The sequence below is a fragment of the Haemorhous mexicanus genome, chromosome 28 (genome assembly GCF_027477595.1).
Source record: "Haemorhous mexicanus isolate bHaeMex1 chromosome 28, bHaeMex1.pri, whole genome shotgun sequence".
Taxonomy (NCBI): Eukaryota; Metazoa; Chordata; class Aves; order Passeriformes; family Fringillidae; genus Haemorhous; species Haemorhous mexicanus.
The window spans coordinates 3,479,863-3,500,479 of record NC_082368.1 but is presented as its reverse complement, the minus strand read 5'-3'; the positions used below and the strand labels follow the sequence as shown (position 1 = coordinate 3,500,479).

Sequence of the window (20,617 nt, the reverse complement as noted above, 5' to 3'; positions counted from 1 at the left end):
CGCGGCCCCGCCCCCCCACGGCCCCGCCCCCGCCTGTCCCCGCCAGCACCGGGAACGGCACCGGATAACGGAGCGGTACCAGGCACTGGGCAACAGCACCAGGTAATAATGGCCCTGAGTGACGGCACTGGGCATCGGGCACCGGGTTACAGTGCCAGTACCGGGCACGGGATAATGGCATCAGGCAGTGGCACTGGGTGACGGTACCGGGCACCAGCACAGGTTAATGCCACCAGTACCAGCACGAGGTAATGGCACAGGGTATCATAAGTGAGTAGTGGCACTAGCAACAAGTACAGGCAGAATCTAAAACCGCTTCAGGCTTCAACACCAGCAGCTCTGTCAGGACACAAACCAGCACCAGAATTTGGCAGTAAGTACCAGGGAAGCCCAAAGCAGCGCCTGGTTCTGGGAGCAGGAATGACTAAATCAGTAGCAGGTAGCCACAGACGTGGCTGCAGGGCTGCCTTGTGCTGACACCAGGCCCTCTGCGTGAAGCAGCCCTGGCTGCACGGCGCTCATTCCCACCTCAGGCCTGGGCTGACACTTTGCAGCCACGTGCTTTGCATCCCCAGTGCTGCCACAGCCTCAGGCACCTGCTGGGACAGGATGCTGCATCCCCTTCTTCCAAGCTACCACATCCCCTGCAAGCTGTGAGGAGATCCAAGGCACTGCCAGCTCTGCTGCCGTTGCTCAAGCAAGGAAAGTTAACAGCAGCCATAACAAAACCATCCTGAGGAGCTCTTGCACAGCTGGCATGCACAGCAGACTCCTCCTGGCAGCACTGGCACCCCAGGGCAGAGGGGTACCCCGGTGACGGGCAGCCCGGGGTGCGGCTGCCGTGCGGTGATGGGCAGAGGCGGCAGCAGGAAGCAATACTGGGTGTGCTCGTTCTGCCCCAGCGCTTGCACCTACCGCATGGGATCTCCTGGGCTTTCACTTTCGCTACCAGCTCGTCTTCTATGGCCTGAGAAAACTCCGGAGGGAAATTCAGCAAACGCAGGTCCCTCTCCTGCTCTGGGCTGGTCGGAGCACACGTGACCCTTCCCCGGTGGGAATCCAGGGAGGAGGGCCTCGTCTCTCCTCGTGCCAGCGCTGGAACGGGATCTCTCTCAGACAGCTGGTGCACCAGCAACTGCAAATCACTTGGCCACTGTGTCAGAGCACAGCCCCAAGTTCCCACCTCTCCACTGCTTTTATCTATTGCTCTCGTACTAAAGTCCTCCAGCTCGGGCTCCTCGCTGCCTCATCCAGCTCCACACTTCCAAGAGATAAATACCTGTGGGCTGGGCAGGCACCAGCCCAGCACCTGCTCCATGCAAACACCAGCCACAAAACGGTGCTTTCCAACTTGCCAGCCCCACTCCGTGCCTGGAGCAGCCTTGGTGAATGACTGAATGAGTGACTCCAGCCCAAACAGCCCCCAGCTCCCACTAAATGTTTTGCTGCTTGCGCTCACCAGCTTGGGAGAATCTCACGCACAAAGGCTGACACATCGCTGCTGAGCCACTGCCAGCAGAGCCCTGGCTGCACTTTCCAGTGCTCCTCTCACTCCAGACCTCACAGAGAGGTGAGCTGGGACCCTGGCAAGCAGGGACAGGCAGCCAACGTGAAGCCAGCAGCTCCCACACTGTCTGTATTCAATGAGACAGAAGAAAAGCAGTGGAGAAGGCAGCGCAGGGCCCCGGTGCCTGCCCACCCTGCTTGGCTGGGACGCTCTTGCTCTGGTGAGTTGCATCATGGACACGCGGCTTTCACAATCCCTGGCCCACATAACCCATTGGAGCAGGCAGCCAGGCGGGCACTGGCTGCTCAGGCCAGAGAATCAAGGTCACACACAATGTCTGTGGCTGCTGGGGCTCTGTCTGGGCACCACAGATCCAGAGGTATCTGGAGGATCCCAGGGACACAGCGCTCCCTGTGCCAGAGACCTGCACAGCTCCACGTGCTTGGGAGAGCTGGGAGATGAACACAAAACACCCTCCTTTCTCCCTCCCCTTTCTGCTATGAAGGGGGAAAAAAGGAAAAATAAATTAGTGTTGGGAGAGTGAAAAATAAATTAGTGTTGTTCTCAGCCCGGAGAGAGAGTGGAGAGTGTTGCATGCTGAGAGGCCAAATGGAATCCAATAAAATCCAATCCAATCCAATCACAATTTGTTTTCGCCAGGTCCCAAGGAAAACTCAGAGCTGGCTGGTGGGGATGTTACCAGGAGAAATTCTTCCTTTCCAAAGAAAAAAAACAGAGGAACAGTGACTGCAGCAGTGACTGATGGAGAGGCTGCCCCTGGATCTGCCCTGGAACTGCCCCAGCTCCACCCCAGCGATGCCCCGAAGCGATCTTAGCTCTGCCCTGGCTCTCTTTGTGCCTCAGAAAGTCTCGGAAGCCTCTGGGAAGGTGAGCATTATCCAGGCTGAGCCGCAGCCGGACGCATGGCCACCTCGCATGAGCTCAGCAGGATGCCGAATGACGCCGCGCATTCCGGGGACGGAGGGAGTCTGGAGCTTCGTAATGGATTTCCGAGAAAATTACCTCTGTGTTTGGAGCAGGAGAGCAAAGAGTGCAGGCGGAACGGCCTTTCTCTCTAAGTGGCATCTCAAGGGTCTTAATTATTTCTCAGGAGTGGAAACATTTATTTAGGCGGCTCTGGAGAGGTCCTGACGTTTTTGGCTACTGCTCTCCGGGCACATCCTGTATGTGAGGCTCCTCTGCAATGCTCCCTGCTGCTGCCGGGATGTGCAGAGTGCTTGGGCAAAGCACAAACACCCAACCACGTCACCTGAGGGCAGGACACGGCCTCGGCTCCATCCTCTCCTGCTTACCAGGAAGCAGGACCTCATGGGGGAGCCCAGCCCTATCCCATCCCTGCTCTGCATCCCTCACACTCCCAGGTCTCAAAATCCCGTCGTGATAATCCAGCCCAGCTAATGTGAAACAGATGAATCCCCACATTAGTCACAGATTCTCATTTTCCCACAAAGGTCCCACTGGAGAGCCAGTGTGGACAGGCCCTGCGGGGTTCCAGCCCTGCTGCTGCTGCAAGAGGCAGCCTGGGAAGAGTGAGGGGGACAGGGCAGCAGCACAGACCCTGCCAGAACCCGGTCACCCACGGGCAGCACGTCTTGGAGCCATGGGCAGGGCAAAGTGGGGGCACCAGAGATGTTTGTCACTGGCACAGGCTCAGCCTGGTGGTGCCTAGTGCCAGGAGGAGGGGATGATCTGCTCCAGCAAAAAAAAGGAAATGACATTTTGTCCAAGGGGGAATTTCCACAGGAAACCTCTGCTTCCAGCCACTCGGATATGGCTGGGAACAACCCAGCAAACACTTGGCCTCAGCAGCCAAGCAGTGCTATTGCTCGGGCAAAGACTCCATAGTTCCTCCAGCTAGGAAAGAACATCCAGTTTCTGCTACTGAAACACCCGGGAGAGTGAGAGCCCTTCTGGGTCTGCAGAGGGCACCAGAACCCCCCATCAGCTCAGTGAGTATCTCTGCACCTGAGAGGACCCTGCAGCACCCACAGCCCAGCTGGGAACAAGGGCACAATCCTCTCATGCCCACCCCAGTGCCAGGGCTGGCTGGGGGCATCAGGAGCACATGCACCAGGGCTGCACTTGGCCCCCACCCCACGCTGGTGCATCCCAACATCCCTGCACATCCCCATGCATCCCTGCTCTCCCTTGCAGAGCTCAGGTTGCCACAGTAACCACTCAGTCCCAGCTGCTCCAGCCACCAACGTGCTGCCACAGGTCAGCCCAGTCCAGCAGCTGCACCGGGGCCAGGGCCCTTCACCCCATGTCAGGATGAGCAGAGCCCTTGGTGCTGGTGCCACCACAGCCAGATGCTGCATTGTGAGCCAGGATGGGACACCTGTAGGGAAACAGGCAGGTTGTGTCCTCCTGGAATGGCTGGGAGGTGGTGTTTTTGGAGATCACACTGGGTTGGAGCTCTGGGTCTGACCTCTGCCACATGTGGCAGTGGAAGCCACCACTGCTTGGCTCTGCTCTGCTGTGTGTTTATCTGAGTGTGATGCAATATTTATTTGACTGTTGTGTTCTGAGCACTGAAAGCAGGGATTGGGATGGCTCTTGGCTTGGCCAGCAGTGGCATGTGCTCTGCAGCTCAGCATGTGTTGCTCTGGGAAGATCCTACCCAGCATCTCGGAGGGCAGAGGAGACCCTCAGGCCAGTCCTTGGGCAGGTGGCAGCTGAGTCCTGGGGGGTCTCTGACTCCCACCCCTCACTGCAGCCCTGTTCATTCAGCTGCTTGGCCCTGGAGCTGCAGATAAACTGTGTCCTCTCTAATCCCTGTGTGCTGCCTTATTCCCAAGGACTGTCAATATTGCACAGCTCAGACACCCCAGGTACCAGTGGGACCCTGCACGAGCCCCTGCTCTGGACTGCCCCTGGCCCAGGGCTGCCCTGGCAGGTGGCTGCCCATCCCCACAGGGCTGCCCTGTGCCTGTCACGCATCCCAAGCGGATTATCTGCATTTGGAAACCCCTAATCCGTTTGCACGCTTGGTTCAGACACCGACCCCACTCCTCCCCCCTGTGCTGCGGCCCTGGGCAAGGAGCAAAGCCTGTGACCTCCTTTTGGAGCCACAAACAACCTCCTGCCCCAGCACAGGCAGAAAGCAAGGGCTGCAGGGCTGACTGGGGCAGAAGGAGGGGGACAGGATGTTGGCAAGCATCCCTTGCCCCAGTTGCTGCTGGTGCTGCAGGGGTTTCTCCAGCCCAGCACAGGGACCCACCCTGGGTACTTTCTCCTGCTGCCCATCAGGCTCCAGGAGCTCTCAGCCTGCTGCTCCCCAGAGCACTGACAGCAGGAGCTCCAAGGTGGGAGCAGTGGCCCCTTGACCCCATCACTCAGGGCTGGGGCAGGTGCCAATAGGGACACAGTGGGCCCAGGGAGGTAAGGATCCCCTGATTGCAGGAATAGGGCATCAAACACCATGTTCCTGACACCACATGGTTGTGGCAACGCCAAGGGTTTCAGATGGGTAAGAAAATTCCTTAGTCCTGGGTTCTAAACCCCATCCTGCAGCTGCCAGAGGGGAGCTGGTACCTGCCTGGGCAGGAGAAGGGGGTCCCTGCTGATGGGCTGGGCCTCATTCCTTTGTGAGCTGCCCTCCACCTGCAGCACCCTGGGCTGCACCACTGAGACAGGCAATGATCCAACACAGCTGCCTTGAGAACAGGAATGGGTTTGTGGGGCTTGGGCAGAGCCCTGGTTTGGTTTGACAGGGAAATGCAGTGGAGCTGGTTCCTGAAGCAGGGACGTGGTCAGCTCAGCCCTGAGCAGGATGCTGCAGGACACACAGAGGGCAGAGAAGGCTCCAGTGCACCTCCAGCGCCTCAAATGATGCAGCACAGCCAGTTCCACATGACCTGCATGAACAATCCTCCTAATCCTGCTCTGACAGAGAAATAATCTCTCCCTCTTGCCCTCATCAGAGCACAAACCCTGGAATGATCCTGTTCATGGTTCCTCTCCTCACATCCACGTGGTATTGCAGATGGCTAGGGATGCAAGTGCTGGGGTGGGATCCACCAGGCCTGCGTGCGCAAAGCGTGTCACTGTCACCAGCCAGTGCTCCCAGCCTCACACACCCATCCAGCCGTGCCTTGCACTGCCTGGCACCCACTGCCTCCAGCCCCAGCTTCAGCCCATCGCCCCCCAGGACAGAGGCACTGGCAGGGGCCCCTCTGCAGCCCCAGCCAGCCCGTGCTGAGAGCAGCCAGAGCAGGGCCCCAGCGCAGCCGTGTCCTCCCACGCTGGCACCGGCATTTCCTTTACACAACTGGAGGAGACCCGGGCTCGTCTCTGGGGCAAAGACAGCAACCACGGGCTGGGGCAGGGCCACTGGCCCCTGCCTGCCCTGGGAAGGGCCCCGCAGCCCCGGGAAGGGGCAGCTGCCCACGCCTGCCGGGCAGGTGCCGGGGCCGCTCGCGCCGAGCAAACCGCAGCGGCGGCACCGGGGCCGGATTGCGCTGAAGGAGGCCCCAGTTCCCGGAGCAGGGTCAGGTGGGTGCCGCAGGCAGAGCCAAGCTCACACCCCAGAGCACGTCGCTTCAGGGCCTTTATTTTGGAGAAAGTTAAAGCCTGTAGATACAGCAATAAAATATACAAAAAAATAAAATTTTTTTACAGTATTGAATGCTGCCAGGGACTGCGGCCGGAGGCAGTGAGCGAGCAGAGGGGCAAAGGGCCCTCATCGCCCCTGGGCATCCCCAGGGCCAGCCACGGATCCCCCTACTGCTCCCACACAGCTTGGAGGGGCTTGCCCAGACCCCACAGCCACAGGGATCCTCCCCCTTGCCCTCTGGTTCCCTGCCCAGCAGCTGTGATGCAACTTGGAGGGAGCAGCTCTCCCACTGCCTCCTCCACCCCTCCACTGCTCATCCATGTCTGTTTGCCCACTGCATGGAAAGGGCAGGAGGGCTCTCCCAATTCTGTTAAATGCAGGACCACAACCACCAACCCACCAAAAGTCAGGACATCTGCCCTTCACAACACTCCTGACACTGTCCTGCACTGCCCCACAGCAGGTTCCCCTCCTCACATCCACCTGCTCCCTTCACCTCTTGACACTTCCCACTTTAACTGTGAGGGCCAACCTCCAACAGAAATGCCACATGAAGCCCCCAAGAAGCTGCAGACCCCATGCCTGGCCCCTCACAACCCAGAGAGAAATGGACAGGCCAGGTGCCCCACTGTCAGCCATGCTGGCTCCCCCAATACCCCAGGGTCCAACTGGTCTAATGCAGCACAGTGCTGAAAGCAAGACCATGCTCCCAGCACCAGCCTGGCCACAGCAAAGCCAGGACAGCTCCGTGGCTTCACTCAGCTCCCAAAATGGGCCACAGCTGCAAATGCTGTTCACACACAGGTGCCATTACTGGGTAGCAGCACTGCCCTACCCCAGGGACACCAGCCATCCCAAAAGGAGCCCGGGCTGCTGGCATTGGCAAGACCACTGTGCCCAAAGCAGGAAGCTGGGGACAAGCACAAGCAGCTCCTGAACCTCTGGGCTCCCAGCAAACCCAGGCTGAGTCCAGCAGGGGCAGTGCCTGCTGAGTCAAGGGTGGGAGCACCTGGATACATCCACCTGCAGCTCCGAGCCCTGTCCTGGTCATCCTGGCCAAAACCAGGGCCAGGTGGGTGCAGAGAGGGGACTCACCCCAGCACCCTGCAAGCTCTAGGAAGTTGCTGGGAGCAGCAGGGCAGACCCTGCCACATGGCCAATCCCTTCTTCAATTCCAGATTTGTGGGTTTGGGTGCGGGCAGTCAGGGCAGCAGCTTCCAGCAGGAAGGGGGACCTTCCAGCCCCTCAGGGACCGGGGCTATGGAAGTGTTTGTAGGAACTGTGGCTGCAATCGGAGGCAAATAGGCACTTGAATGAGCAAAAATAATAGAAAACTGTTATGGAAGGAAATAGAAAAAGGTTCATCCCCCTCCCCCAGAGATGAGCTGCACCACCCCAGAGAGGGGCTGCGCTGTTGGGTTAGGTGAGGACCTGACCCATGCAGGGACCCTGGCCCCCAGCAGTTCCCGAGGGCGGGCCTGGAGCAGCTGCAGCCGAGTGGGACAAATCCAGGGGAGTGCTCTGGAGGTGGGAAGGCAGAGCCGAGCCCAGGGCGGGCCCCGCGCGCCGGCGCAGCCCCTCACATGGGCGAGGACGCACACTCTGGGGTCAGCTCCATGTCGAAGGTCAGCGACTCTGCGGGCAGACACAGCCAGGGTTACGGGGCCCTGGGTGTGGGGTGGCAGCCAGGGCCCCCTGGAGCCCCCCCCGACTCACCAAACTGCCCGCCCGCGTTGCTCTCCGCGCCCTCGCTGCTGTTGCCGAACTGCATGAGCGAGTCCAGGGTGCGCGGGGACATGGGCAGGTCGATGGTGTTGCTGAAGGAGGTGCTGTCCGAGGGAGAAGCACAGAAAGCTCCGCAGTCAGGGCCTGGCCAGAGCTCTCTAACACCCCCTCTACCCGCTGAGGGGCCCCTGGGCACGGCCCGGCGGCCCCCAGAGCTCTCCAGAGGAAAGGGGCCCCGGAGGGGAAGAACAGGGCTGTGGTTTGGGCAGCAGCCGGAGCCTGGCTCAGCCCCCACCGTCACCCCAGGCTGGGAACCCCACAGTAACCAAGCAAAGCTCAGATAGAGGTGGAAAGAAAGGAAGGAAACCTCTCCCTCAAGCAAGCCTGAGCACACAAACACCCCCCCAAGCAGTGACTGAAACTCCCAGGAACACTCACGGGGTGACACAGATGAACTTGGTCTTCAGGTACGGAGCAGCACCTGCAAGGAGGGAGAAGCTTCGTCATCAGCCACCCAAGGACAAATCCTTCTCTCTGCCCCTCAGAACAGGCAGTGCCCACCCTCTGCCCCATGGCTGGTCCCACACTGTGACTGTGCCCTCCAGGGGTGGCACAGGGTCCTGGCTGGTGACAGCCAGTGCTGTCCCTGTGACAAAGGAGCCACAGAAAGTCAACGACTACCTGAGTCCGTGGCTTCCGAGTGTTCCTGGCTCTCAGAGCGGCAGTACTTCCCAAATGCCTCCTCCTTGGGGATGTCTGGGTACAGGTACACCAGAGGGGATACCAGGATGTTGGTGGCATCCATGATCTTGTAGCCCATGATGATCTCAGCAAAGGACATGTTGTTCAGCTGCTGCTTGGTGTAAGGCTCCACCGACTGGATCTGTGTCTTCCCTGTGCAAGGAAGGAGAATTTTGGCACAGAACAAAGGCAGGGCTGCCTTCAGACACCCCCAGAGCAGTAGGGACAAGATGGGCCTGGGGCACACAGCAGACCACAGGGCAGGACTGGGACCTGACTGTGTTCAGTGCCATAGAAAACTGCCCCATGGGCAGCATGTGGGCACAGACACCCAGAAGGCAAAGACCAGCTAAGGGCAGCCAGGCTCAGAGGTTAACCCACACAGACAGCTTGTTGGGACAAGGACAAAGGACAAGTGCTTATCAGGGCATCCAAGACCCCTCTGGAACCTGGAATGCCAAGCCAGGCACTCAGGGTAGAGCTCGTACCACTGATGTCCTTCTCCACCCAGGTGAAGGTGATGCCACCTTCCTTGCTGCTCTCACTGAAGCGCAGCAGAAAGGTCCCTGGGGGCTTGGTGCTCAGGATGGCTCGCTCCCGCTCCTTGCTGATGAACCCCATGATGTACCTGGGCAGGAGGAAGCAAGAACAACAAATGGGAGTCAGGGCACAGGAGCAGCTCCTCCAGGATGTAAGTCCTGCCAGCTCTGCTCAAGAACAGAACTCAGCCTGGCCACTGACATTTTATGGACTCCCAGGTGAGTTTTCTTGCTGAACCAGCAAAAAGTATCCCAGGACAGCACACCTGGCACATGGACAAGCACCCCAGGCCATCAGGGTGGAACCTGTGGGACCCCTTCCAAGGCCCAGCCTAACCTCAAGCTCTGGGCTGGCACTCACCCTTCATTCCACAGTGCCAGGATGTACTTCTTCACCAAGTCAATGATGTTGTCCAGCCAGACCCAGAAGGAGAAGCCTTTGCCAGCCATGTTCTCCTGAGGAAAAGGCAGAGAGGCTGCTAGCACAGCTTGGAAGAAGGGAACAGCCAGTGGAATGTGCTCAGGGAAGAGAGGAAATTCTACCTTGCAGAACTTGGCCCAGGTGATCTGACAGCCAGAGTAATTCACACCTGGTCCTGGAAGAGAAAAAAAGAACACAACCATTTAAACAGAGTTATCCTTCCAAAGACACAGTTTCCAGGGTTTGTGCTATTTGGGAGAAAACCAAGCACCTGAAAATTACTCAGGCCAAAAGCTCCCAGGCCAAACACAGGACACCACTCTTGGATGACATGTACAGGTGGGGAATCACGCCAGGGGACAACAGGGATGGGCAGGACACCCTGCCACGTCAGCCCACTCTTACCCAGCAGCTTCTCTGCCAGCGTGGTCAGCTGCTCGATGCTGAGCCCGCGCTTCGTGGTGGAGGAGAACTGCCAGCTCAGCACCTCTGCCACCTGGTCCCAGGTCCCAATGGGGGGCTTGGTGAAGAAGTTCACGTTCTGCACAAGGGAACACACAGCCCTGAGTGGGACATGGGACAGGAGCAGGGCCAGGTACTGCCTCAGCCTTGCTCTTCAGTCTCAAGTTTCCCTCTCTCACTGTGACACTCCCATCCTGACACCTGCCCTGCTGCCCTCCCACACCAGCCCTACCTTGGGGTTGTTGGTCAGCATGTTGTACCACAGGATGGATGCCCAAGCATTGGGCATCTGGCAGATGTTGGAGATGACCACCACAGGCAGCGAGTGGGTCTGCAAAGAGAGGATGTCACCATGGGTTGAGACAACTGCCAGGGCTCCACCCACACCTGTGGTAGTGGAAGGCAGTGACCCATGCCTCACCTCCAGGTCGATCTTCAGCCCCTGGTGATACACCTCTGTCTCAAAAGTGATGAGGTGCAGCTCCTCAGTGACTATCAGCGAGGCCTGGGGCAGAAGGGGACACCATGAGCACCACAAGACTCCCACCTCCACCCCAACACACAACCACCAGACCCAGCACAGCTGCTGGGGCTGGCAAGCTGCCCATGTGCCAGTTGGTGCTGGTGGACCCCCTGCATCCCCTCCCAGCTCAGCTGCCCCTATCAATGGCCAGGCACCCTCCCAGGGCCCCGACACTCACATCACAGTTGGCTCGGCCTCCATTCCCACAGCGCTGCTCCCGCAGGGTCTGCAGAGAGAGGGACAGGCTGCAGCAGCACCACAATGACACCTGGCTGCACAGGAGCAGCTCAGGAGCTCAAGGTACCCACCAGGTGTTTGAACTCTGCTGAGAGGCTGCCATTGTTTGACTCCTCCATGTTCATGACCTTGGTGTTGGTCCCTAGGATGTTAAACTTCCGGGACCTGGGAAGTGGAAAGAGTGAGGCTTTCAGGGCAGTCTTGGAGTGAATGTCTGGTAGGATGTTTGCCAGGAATAAAAGCAGAAACAAGAAATAAAGACAAAGCAAACAGAGCACTTACCCCCGAAGTGCAGCAACATCCCCAGAGTCCCTAGAAAAGGGGGAAGAGACACCAGGTCACGGCAGTGGCCTTCCCATCCTGATGCAGATAAGCTGGTGTGTGGTGCCAGCTGCATCCCAGCACAAGTCCCATGAGCCCCACAGGCCTTCCCCAATGTGGGGGTGAACCCTCAGGACTCAGCACCACCCTGCACCCTCTCCTTCAACTGGGACCCACACTGGCCCTCGTTGTGAAGATTGAGCCCAATCCAAGGGCAGCAGCAATCAGTCCCATCCCAGTTACCCCACCCAGGGCCACTGGAAGGGAAGCACAGAACTCACTTGTCAATGCAGACTTTGATTTTCAGCTGATAGTTCAGCTCTGGAAACTTGACCAACAACCTGCAAGAGTCAGCAGACACAGAGCATGAACATGCTGTGCACAGAAACTGCTCCTGTTCCACAGGGCACCTGGCACAGCCAGCAGCACGGACCAGCTCCTCTGGCATCCCTGGGCACACCACATGGGCCTGGGACATGTTAGCCCTGGAACCTGTCCCCAGAAGCAGGGAGGTGCTGGTACTCCCCTGAGCATCCTGAGGAGCTCGTCTGGGCTGCTGACAGCCCATGCCAGGCTCTGAACAAACACCATCCACGCTACCCTGGGACAGAGGCTGCCATGGAGGCACAGCTGGGAAAGGGCAAGGAAGCTCCAGGCAGAGCCCGGTGTCAGAGCATGGCAGGGAACATGGCCCAGGCTGAGCAGCAGCTGGCCAGGGATGTGCTGATGCTTCCCACCCCCACAACAGGATTTACCAGAACCCAGCTGCCTCCAGGAACATGGCAGATCCCCAGCCAGCCCTGCACTGAGTCATGTGGGCAGAACTCCAGCCCACTGGGATAATCCCTCTGGGATCTATCCTGCTGATATCCATCCCTTCCCAGCACCAGTGCTCCCCACATAAGCTGGGGGCTGCATCTGCAGCAGAATCTTCAGAGAGTGACCCAGGCTGCCCTCCCTGCTCAGCTCCCCTACCTCACCTGTAGGGAGGTACCCACCTGACTTTGGTGGTGAACTGCACACCCGTCTTGATGACCAGGGGCCGGTCAGGGTGCATGGGCATGCAGGGCTGCCTCTCTACCACAAAAGCACTGCAGGAACAGCACAGAGACCACAGTCAGACCTCACTGCCCACCCTCCACCCACAGCCATGCAGCTCCTGCCTGCCTTAGCACCTTTTCATCAGGTTCCTGAACAGCTCCACAATGCGCTCCTCCAGCATGGGCCGGTGCTGGACGATTGGGTCACCCTTATAGGACACTTTTTGCTGCAGTTCCTCCAACTTCTTGATCTGCTGCCGGGTCTGTAGCTGTGATTCAGCGAGAGAGGTTATCCTAGAGGAGCAGGAAGAATCAGCATTAGCTCTGGCTGCCAAGCCCACACTGTCCAGCCTGAAGAGCCCTCCTCTTCCCATGCAAGAACACACTCTCCATGCCAAGCCAGTCAAGAACTGAGTGTGTCCGTGGCTCCAAGCCCAGAGCATTTTTCTAGGCCATGCATTACAAACAAAACCTGCATGTGCCCAGGTGACTCCAGGGCCAGAAACTTTTCAGCAGCCTCAGAATCCCCCAGGCATGGAGCTGGGGACACTTTTCCAGCACTGTGCCTACCATCGTGGCTCACTCTGAGCTGCAGGCTACATTCACACATGCAACCATTTTGCAAGGACATTTCCAGAGAGCAAGAGCTCATTTCCACAGCAGGTGTCTGAGTGCCACTGCTCTGGGCACTGACACAGTCCCAGGCAGCTCTCACCAGTTCTCAAGCCTGTCCAGGCAGATATTGGGTGGGCCACCAATGCAGGCAATCTGCTGTCTCCTCTTCCAGTCTGCCAGTTCCTCATCTGCCAGCATCTTCTGCACATATTCCATGGCTGACAGCAGCCCAGCCAGCTCACTCACTATACCCTGCCAAGAGAGAAAGCAGAACCTTCAGCACACTGTGACTTCCCCCATGGACCCACAAGTTTTACATTCACGGGCAAGGAAGAAGTCACTCAGGGCTGTGCTTGCTGCACTGCTCCTGGTTCTGGCCATGCAGGAGCTACCAAACTCCAGCCCTGAAGAAGGGGGATTTGCACCCAGGGGAATCTGGAGGGCCAGCTGCCCCACTTACCCTGCGCATCTGGTCCAGTGCTGTCAGCATTTGCTCCAGCTGCTGCATCTTCTGCCGGGTCACTGACTGGTTGTTCCCATTCAGGTCCTGCATGTCTGTGCAGAGGTGAGAAGCTTCAGCCACACACAGGGCCTCTTCACACCTTCTTAAGTGCCACAACAACACAACACTTGCACAGCGAAGTGCAGGCACCCTACAGCCAAGCAGGAATCTGGCACAGCCTCCAAGCACCTCAGTGGCTTTCCTGCACCCACAGAGGCCAATCCCTCCCCACCCCACTGCTGTGCTTACAGCAAAGCTCAGTTCAGCTTCCCCAAGGGCAGCATCCTTGGCAGAAACAGAAGACCAGGTTTATCCAATTGCCATGCAAATGCCCTGAGAATGAGCACATTCCCTCTGGGAGTGGAGGTTGGAACACCTCTCTAACAAGTTTCCTTGCAGGAGCACACTGTGGTTTGCAGATGCTAATGAGCTGTCATTACCTCCTTGGCTTTTCAAAGTCTTGTAGTTAAAATCAAAGTCATCTTGGAGATTCTCCACCACTTTCATCTTCTGCTCCAGATCCTGGAAGGCAAGTAATGTGATTTCACTCACAGCACTAGAGAACTGTGGTGGGGACAGCTGAAGGTGCCCAGGCAGACACATACCTGCACTCTCTTCCTGACATCCTGCAGGTGCTGCTCCAGCATCTGCTGCTTCTCTGTCACCACAGCTGCTGTTGGATGTGTTGCCTGTCCCCCTTGCTGCAGAGGGGACAAGAAGGGCATAAGGACAAGGCTGTAACCTGGGGGATGCTCCCTTCCAGCCTGAGCAGGTTCTGTGGGGTCCTCAACCCATCCTTAACACACACTGGCAGCTGGCTGCTCACTTCAGCATCAGCTCGAGGGCAGCACAGGGTCAAGGAAAGGAGAGATGGAGACACCCAGCTCACCACACCCAGCCAGAACTGTGGGTGTGTCCTGGCTGTCAGGAATCAGGATGGCCAGGACCAGGAGGCCCTGGGATAGCTGGCCACTGACCTGGGCTGCAGTAGCAGCTGTCTGGAGGAGCCGGGACTCTTCCCAGAGGCAGCGAGCCACGATGCGAGCGATTTCCATTGGCTTCTCCAAGTATCTGCTCTGTAAAGGGTCAAACACCCCAGGGTCAGCAGGCACAAGGTAACCCCTAGGATCTCCACATCAGGGCTGTGGATGGTGAGCTGTGCCAAGAACCCTCACCAGCTCCCCCACTGTCAGAATTCAGGACATCCCTCTGGCTCTCCTGGATTGCCCAAACCCCTGCCAGGGGGCTCAGAGACCTTGGCACAGAGCCCAAGGCACCTGTGACTTTGATTATGACCCATGGAAAAAATCACTAACCTTATATGAGGATCTGCAAGCCATGAAAGTCTAAGTAGAATAACAGTTAGTTTGTCATGGGGTGAAAAATAGATTTTTTGGGGTTTTTAGAATGGGGGTTCAGGGGGCAAGATGGAGGAATCTGGGCATGTCCAGCCTCTCTCTTTTTCTTCTTGTTGGCCTCCATCTTCTGCTGTGATACTGGCACTTTTGGATTGGTTTAGAGTAGAAGCTCACTGTCTAACACAGGTGATAGGTATTGGGAAGTTATGGTAAATAATGTACATGTAGTTTTTAGTATAAAAAGATAATACCAGAGTGCCTCTGTCTGACCTGCTGAGCAGACCTTGGCAGGCCAGAGAAAGAATTTTATAGCTAAGAAACAATAAGCAACCTTGAGAACGAGAATAGAAGAGTTCTGACTCCTTCTTTGACAGCCAGGCTGGGAAAAGAGACTTTCTAACCCATCTCGGGGTCACTGTGAGCAGCAGAAGTTCTGAGACCCCACCATGCTGGCAGCTCCCAGCTCACCTGCAGGAACTGCTTGATGCGGCGCAGGTTGTGCTGGTAGAGGACGTTGGACTCCTGCAGGAAGCGGCTGTACTGCTGGTCAATCTCCCCCAGCAGGTTGTGGAACACCAGCGTGGCGTGCGACTCCTTGCTGGCAGCATACGCCCTGTACAGGGGAGGGAGAGCCCTGAGGGCCTGGCATGGGGCAAGGGGTAAAGCAGGGGGGCTCTGCTCACACCCAGCATCCCCTGTGCAACTTACAGAATCACTGAATCATTTAGGAAGGAAAAGAACTCTAAGATGGAGTCCAGCTGGTGACTAATCACCATCTGGTCAAGTAGACCAGGCAGACGGTGCACACCAGCACCTGATGTCTATGAGCACATCCCACATGCTCATGGACAGGATCCAGCCATCAGTGCTCTGTGTCAGCCCCCTTTACAACAGAGGTCAGTGTTAGCCAGCCCTGGACGGGGACATCCCCCTGCTTCTCCTGGCCCAGGGTCTAACACAGTGCACAAAGTCCCACTCCGTTCCATTGATGCCACATGAGCCCCAGAGAGAGAGAGATCAGTCCCATCACCAGGGGCCAGGGGAAAGCAACAGAGCTCCTCCAGCCCGCTTGAGCCCCTGCAGGTGGGTGTTATGAGCAAAGTCCCCTCAGTGGCATTTGAAAAGGCCTTACCAGTCCTGGCTTTCAATCCAGGGGGCCAGGAACTGCCGGAGCTCCATGGGGAAGCTGTCGCTGTAGAGCTGGTGGAGCTGCTCCAGGTAGCGCGTGTCGAGCTGCTGCAGCTGGTTCCACTGCGCCATCCTGGCCAGCTCGGGAGACCTGAGGGATGGAAACACAGCTGGCTCAGAGCTGGCTGCTGCCTCCCTCCTGCCAGGACCCAGCTGTGACTGCTGCAATGCCCTGAAAAGGGTTCTTCTCTCTGGCCAGAACCAGAGACAGCCAGGGCATGAGCCCAGGGCACGGTGCTCCAGGACAGGTGACACGGGCAGGCTGGCACTGGCAACAGGTAGGAATGAGGATTTAATTTGGTCTCAAAGGCACCCCTGGTCGGCCCTGCTGGGAGGCAGGGAAGTGGCTGTGGAGCTTACAGTAAGCGTGGAAGGCGGAGACTGCCAGGAAGCTACAGAAACAGGGAAGGAGCAATTTTCAAGTTCACGACTTGTATCAATGGAAATCAAGCTGACACTAACGAGGGGACTCCAGCTGTGCTGGCAAATGAAGGCACAGCTCTGCGTGACACCAGCAGTCACTTCCCTGCAGAAAGTGGTTTGCTTTTCCCAAAGGTCCCTGCGCTCAGTGATGCAGCATCACTACGGGGCCTCCTCCCCCAAGGGACTCTTTCTCCATTTGTCTGGGTGTGACAAAAAGAAAGTGGAAACATCCTCTGTGGGCTGAGACACAAGGAGAGGACAGACATTGGCACTGACATGGGAGTTAAGAGAGATTTTTAGTACTTCACAGCACTGAACAGCCCCAAAGGCAGGAGCAGGGCATTAACCTTGAACTACAACCTGCTGGTGCAATCCTCAGAGAAGTCCACATGAACCAAACCTGCTTTGAATGGATCAACAAGTGAACAAGAAAGGAGAGAGCCAGTGGCCATGCAAGGTCCTGCAGAAAAGAGATTCCTAGAGCCCTGGAGTCAGACCTGGCTGCTGTGACAGAACCTCTGTGATGCTGCAGCCCAAGGGCTGGGCTGTGAGCTGTGGTCCAGCACAGCAGAGCCCCCATTCCACAGGGGGTTCAGCTCTTTGTGGCCAGCTCTCAGCTGCAGCAGCTCAGGGAATGCTCCCTCTGCCCCATGCAGCTGCGGGGGCCACTCCTGCTGGATGACTGATGCTGCTGCTCGGGGGGAAACCCACCAAAAGCACAGGCCAGGCCAGAGTGAAAGCCCACCAGCCCCGCAGGGATTGCCCTGCCTGGACGGTGAGCTCAGCACCCGCTTCCTATTGCGCCATGCACTGGGGGCGGGGGGGCTGCACCAGCCCCTCCGGAAACAGCAGCAGCTGCTGCCCCAGCCCAGCTCCTGCCAGAGCTGCATTTCCAGCCCTGAGGAGGACAGTGCTGCAGCAGCATGGCACAGGAGGCACCTGGGCAGCCCCTGCAGCACCTGGTGCCAAGCAGTTCACAGGCAGACCTGCTGCAGAAACAGAACCAGATGCCACATCCAGACCCGTGGTCCAAGATGTTCCACCTGAAAGCACAATCTCAGCATTTCAGAGCGGTGCTGGAGCCCCAGTCTGAGAGCACCAAAGCTCCCAGGCTGCCACACAGCAGCAGCACTTGGACAGGACTCAGCCACTTCCCACTGCCACAAACAGCTGCAGGGCAAGCCAGCTTGCAGCACTAAACTCCAGCTCCTCCTGGCATCCACCCAAGGCACTCAGACATTCCTGGAGGAAAAGGTCCCTAAGACATTCCTTACAGCAGCAGCCACCACTGTCAAGGAAGAAGCTCTGATCCTGGCAGCCCTGGGACCCCACGCAGGAGCCTCTGCCTGGTCAGCCCCACCAAAGGGAAGCCATGGTTAAAAATCTGATGGCTGAACCTTTCTGATTCTGCTGGGCTTGCCCATCTCTGTGGTTTGCCTCTTCATCTCTGGAATGGAGCCAGAGAGCAGCCAACATAACCAGGACCAACACAGCATGATGCAAGCTCACAGGTAAACATGCTCAGAGCAGAGCTGCTAAAAGTAGATCAAGAGCTAAAGTTCATCTTTCTTTATCTTCCTGCAAGGGCAGAACACAAGAGTCAGGCCCAGCTGCACAGTGTCACCCTCTGGGACAGCTCTGCACACTCCAACCATGCCACTTAAAATGGGACTGCCATGGAAGCAACCCTGTAACTGCTTTCTGCCTGCTTTGTCATCCCTGGGACACACCTGGGAACACCCTGCATGTGCGCCCCTACACCAAGCAATGAGCCCTAGGGCAACATGTATGGGGGAGTCACTGGAAAAAGCCTTAAAAGGACCCCAGGACTCCGTGTCCCCTGCAGTGACACAAGTAGGATGAAGCTCAGTCACTGACAGCATTGCACAGGCCACATCATCATGGTGCCATCACAGGGTTATGACAGATGCCATCAACAGCACTTCACAGAGTCCCTGCAGCAGCAGCAGGCACCTCGCTGCCCCCTCTTCCACAGAGCCATCAACAGCCTGATGGAAAACTGCTCGACATGGCAGCCAGTCGCTCTGGCAGCACTTTGGAAAAGCTGCTAGGAGAATTTGGCTCTGCTTCTCTGGAGCAATTTCAAAGCCAGCCTCGGAGGTGGAAAACAGCGATGCAGAGATTTGCAACAGAAGGAGGGAGATGGCTCTGGGCAACCTCACAACCACAGCATGAGTTCTGATCACCCCACAGGCCTGCTGTTCCTCATCACGGCTCTCCAAGGTCCATCCCTGAACACCCACTGTGGCAGCTGCAAGTGACACTGTCACCATCCACCCCAGGGCAAGGGTCACGCAGCCCAAACGCCTCCTGTGCTCCAGCACTGCTGCTCCAGCAGCTCAAACAGATGGAGCAGACTGGGGCAGTGGCAGCGATCACCGGCAGGGTGGGAGCGGGGTTTGCTCCCCGATGTGCACCCAGGCAGGGCCGGTCCCTGCAGGTGCAGAGGGGGCGGGCCCAGGCCAGCTCACCCTCCCATCCCGCGGCTGTGTCCCTCGGACAGGAACGCGGGGGTGTCTGTCCCATGGCCCGAGGGACAGGAGCCACCCAGACACGGGCAGCAGGAGCGGTGGGCAGCACTGCCAGCCCCCGCAGTGCTCCTGGGCAGCTCGTTCTCCCGAGCTGCAGAACCCAACTGATGTCACACCCGGCACCCACGGGGACTGCCACCGAGGCGAGCCCCGCTCCGGGCAGGAGGCCCCGAGCTGCTGCTGCTGCAGGCGGCATGTGACAGCCCTGAGGCTCGCAGCCCCGCAGAACCCGGCCGCCTCCTTCAGCCCCGCTGTGCCCGGGCCCTCTTTCGGCTCCCAGTCCTACCAGCGCCGGGACCGGCCACACCATCCCCGTTCCGCACGGGACCCCCGAGGCCGTGCCAGCCTCGGCCCAGCCCCGGCTGCACCCGGGCGGGCCGCACCTCCCCCGGCCCTGCCGGTCCCGACGCTTTTCGCTCTCCGAGAAGCCGGTTCGGGCTCTGTCCCCGTGCCGGGCCGTGCACGGTGCCAGCCCGGAAGATCCACCCGGGCCGCACAGACCGACCCGCTCCGCACCGCGGCTCGGCCCTCCAGTGACGGGGAGCCGGGACAGGCCCCCCCGCGTTACCCCGTGATACCGGCCCCGCTCCCGCCCCGACCCAAACAGGCCCGGGGGACACCGGCTCCCGGCGGCGAGCAGCGTCCGCGCGCCCCCCGCGCTCACCGGCGGTCCCGGCGGGCGGGGCGGCGGCTCCCGGTGACGGCGGCGATCGCGTCCGGCTGCGCCGAGGGACCGGACCTCCTGCAGGCCCGCCCCGCCCCGTCGTGACGTCACCACCTTACTGCCAATGGCGACTCGGGGCTCCCGCGGCCCCGCCCCGACAGGCCTCCGACAGCCAATCAGCACGGTCGTTGCATGGTGCGTCACGGCGCGCGGAGAGGGGGCTGCCCCCCCGGCTATTCCCGGATGACACCGCCTCCCGCCGCAGGGCTTCGCTAGGCAGAGGCGGTGCAGGGGGCGGGGGGGGGGGCCGACTGCCGGGAACAGCCGTGCGGGAAACCCAGCTGAGTTCCGGGCAGCGCCGTGACGTCACGCGGTCGCCGCCGCCACCGCCGCAGTCTCTTAAAGGGGCCGCGCCGCGCCGGGCGGGCCTGTGCGCCGTGCTGGGAGCAGCGCCCCCGCGTGGGGAAAGGGAGATCGGGCCCGTGGGGCTGTGGGGATGGATCCTATAGGACTGTGGGGATCAGCCTTGCAGGGCTGTGGGGATTGGTCCTATAGGACGGGGGGATCAGCCTCTAGGACTGTGGGGATCGATCCTGTGGGACTGTGGGGCTTGGTCTCTGTGGGGCTGTGGGGATGGATCCTATAGGACTGTGGGGATCATCCTTCCAGGGCTGTGGGAATGGATCCTATAGGACTGTGGGGATCATCCTTCCAGGGCTGTGGGGATCAATCCCCTTGAAGCTCTGGGGATGGATCCCTGTGGGGCTGTGGGGATTGAACCTATAGGACTGTGGGGATCGGTCCTATAGGATCAGGTCCTATGGGGATCAGCACCTAGGGCTGTGGGGATTGGTCCGATAGGACTGTGGGGATTAATGCTATAGGATTGTGGGGATCATCCCCGTAGGTCTGTGGGTCAATCCCCTTGAAGCTCTGGGGATGGATCCCTGTGGGGCTCAGAGTGTCAGCCGAACACAGCAGGGCTGTGGGGGTCAGTCCCTGTGGGGCTGTGGGGGTCAGTCCCTGTGGGGCTGTGGGGGTCAGTCCCTGTGGGGCTGTGGGGGTCAGTCCCTGTGGGGCTGTGGGGACGGATCCCTGTGGGGCTGTGGGGACGGATCCCTGTGGGGCTCTGGGGATGGATCCCTGTGGGGCTGTGACTGTCAGCCCCCACAGCAGGGCTGTGGGGATCAGCGCCTGTGTGGCAGCCCCTCCCCAGCACCCGG

At 58.9% G+C, this 20,617-nt stretch overlaps 2 protein-coding genes and 1 long non-coding RNA gene across 7 annotated transcripts in view; 2 read left to right on the top strand and 1 right to left on the bottom strand.

Annotated features, from left to right (window-relative positions):
• Positions 1-20,617, top strand: part of ATP6V0A1 (ATPase H+ transporting V0 subunit a1) — a 117,067-nt gene that overhangs the window by 46,556 nt on the left and 49,894 nt on the right. The window lies entirely within an intron of this gene.
• Positions 14-6,137, top strand: LOC132339098 (uncharacterized). The gene is made up of 2 exons (XR_009489601.1): positions 14-102; positions 2,168-6,137. It is a non-coding gene; the product is annotated as an uncharacterized LOC132339098 (long non-coding RNA).
• STAT3 (signal transducer and activator of transcription 3) lies at positions 6,065-19,529 on the bottom strand. Of its 2 annotated transcripts, none has more exons than XM_059869139.1 (24): positions 19,395-19,529; positions 15,700-15,846; positions 15,036-15,180; positions 14,187-14,285; positions 13,815-13,910; positions 13,650-13,731; positions 13,168-13,262; positions 12,808-12,959; positions 12,228-12,386; positions 12,051-12,143; positions 11,334-11,393; positions 11,014-11,043; positions 10,803-10,896; positions 10,673-10,720; positions 10,393-10,476; positions 10,204-10,302; positions 9,915-10,050; positions 9,632-9,684; positions 9,450-9,544; positions 9,038-9,177; positions 8,487-8,702; positions 8,247-8,289; positions 7,800-7,912; positions 6,065-7,718 (listed from the first exon to the last, which is right to left on the bottom strand). In XM_059869139.1, the coding sequence occupies exons 2-24, from the start codon at positions 15,825-15,827 to the stop codon at positions 7,663-7,665; spliced, it is 2,316 nt and encodes a 771-aa protein (XP_059725122.1). In that variant the 5' UTR covers positions 15,828-15,846; positions 19,395-19,529; the 3' UTR covers positions 6,065-7,662. The 2 variants fall into 2 exon arrangements, with proteins under 2 accessions (XP_059725122.1, XP_059725123.1); XM_059869140.1 differs by having other exon boundaries at positions 8,490-8,702.

What these genes read in the sequence shown, in the direction of transcription:
- STAT3 (XM_059869139.1), bottom strand. Translation starts at nt 15,827, where the DNA reads ATGGCGCAGTGGAACCAGCTGCAGCAGCTCGACACGCGCTACCTGGAG. An exon ending in GAGGCCGAGCCAACTGTGAT is followed by an intron (nt 10,477 to 10,672) that starts GTGAGTGTCGGG and finishes CTTCTGCCCCAG; the next exon opens with GCCTCGCTGATAGTCACTGA. An exon ending in GGTGGAGAAGGACATCAGTG is followed by an intron (nt 8,703 to 9,037) that starts GTACGAGCTCTA and finishes TTCCTTGCACAG; the next exon opens with GGAAGACACAGATCCAGTCG.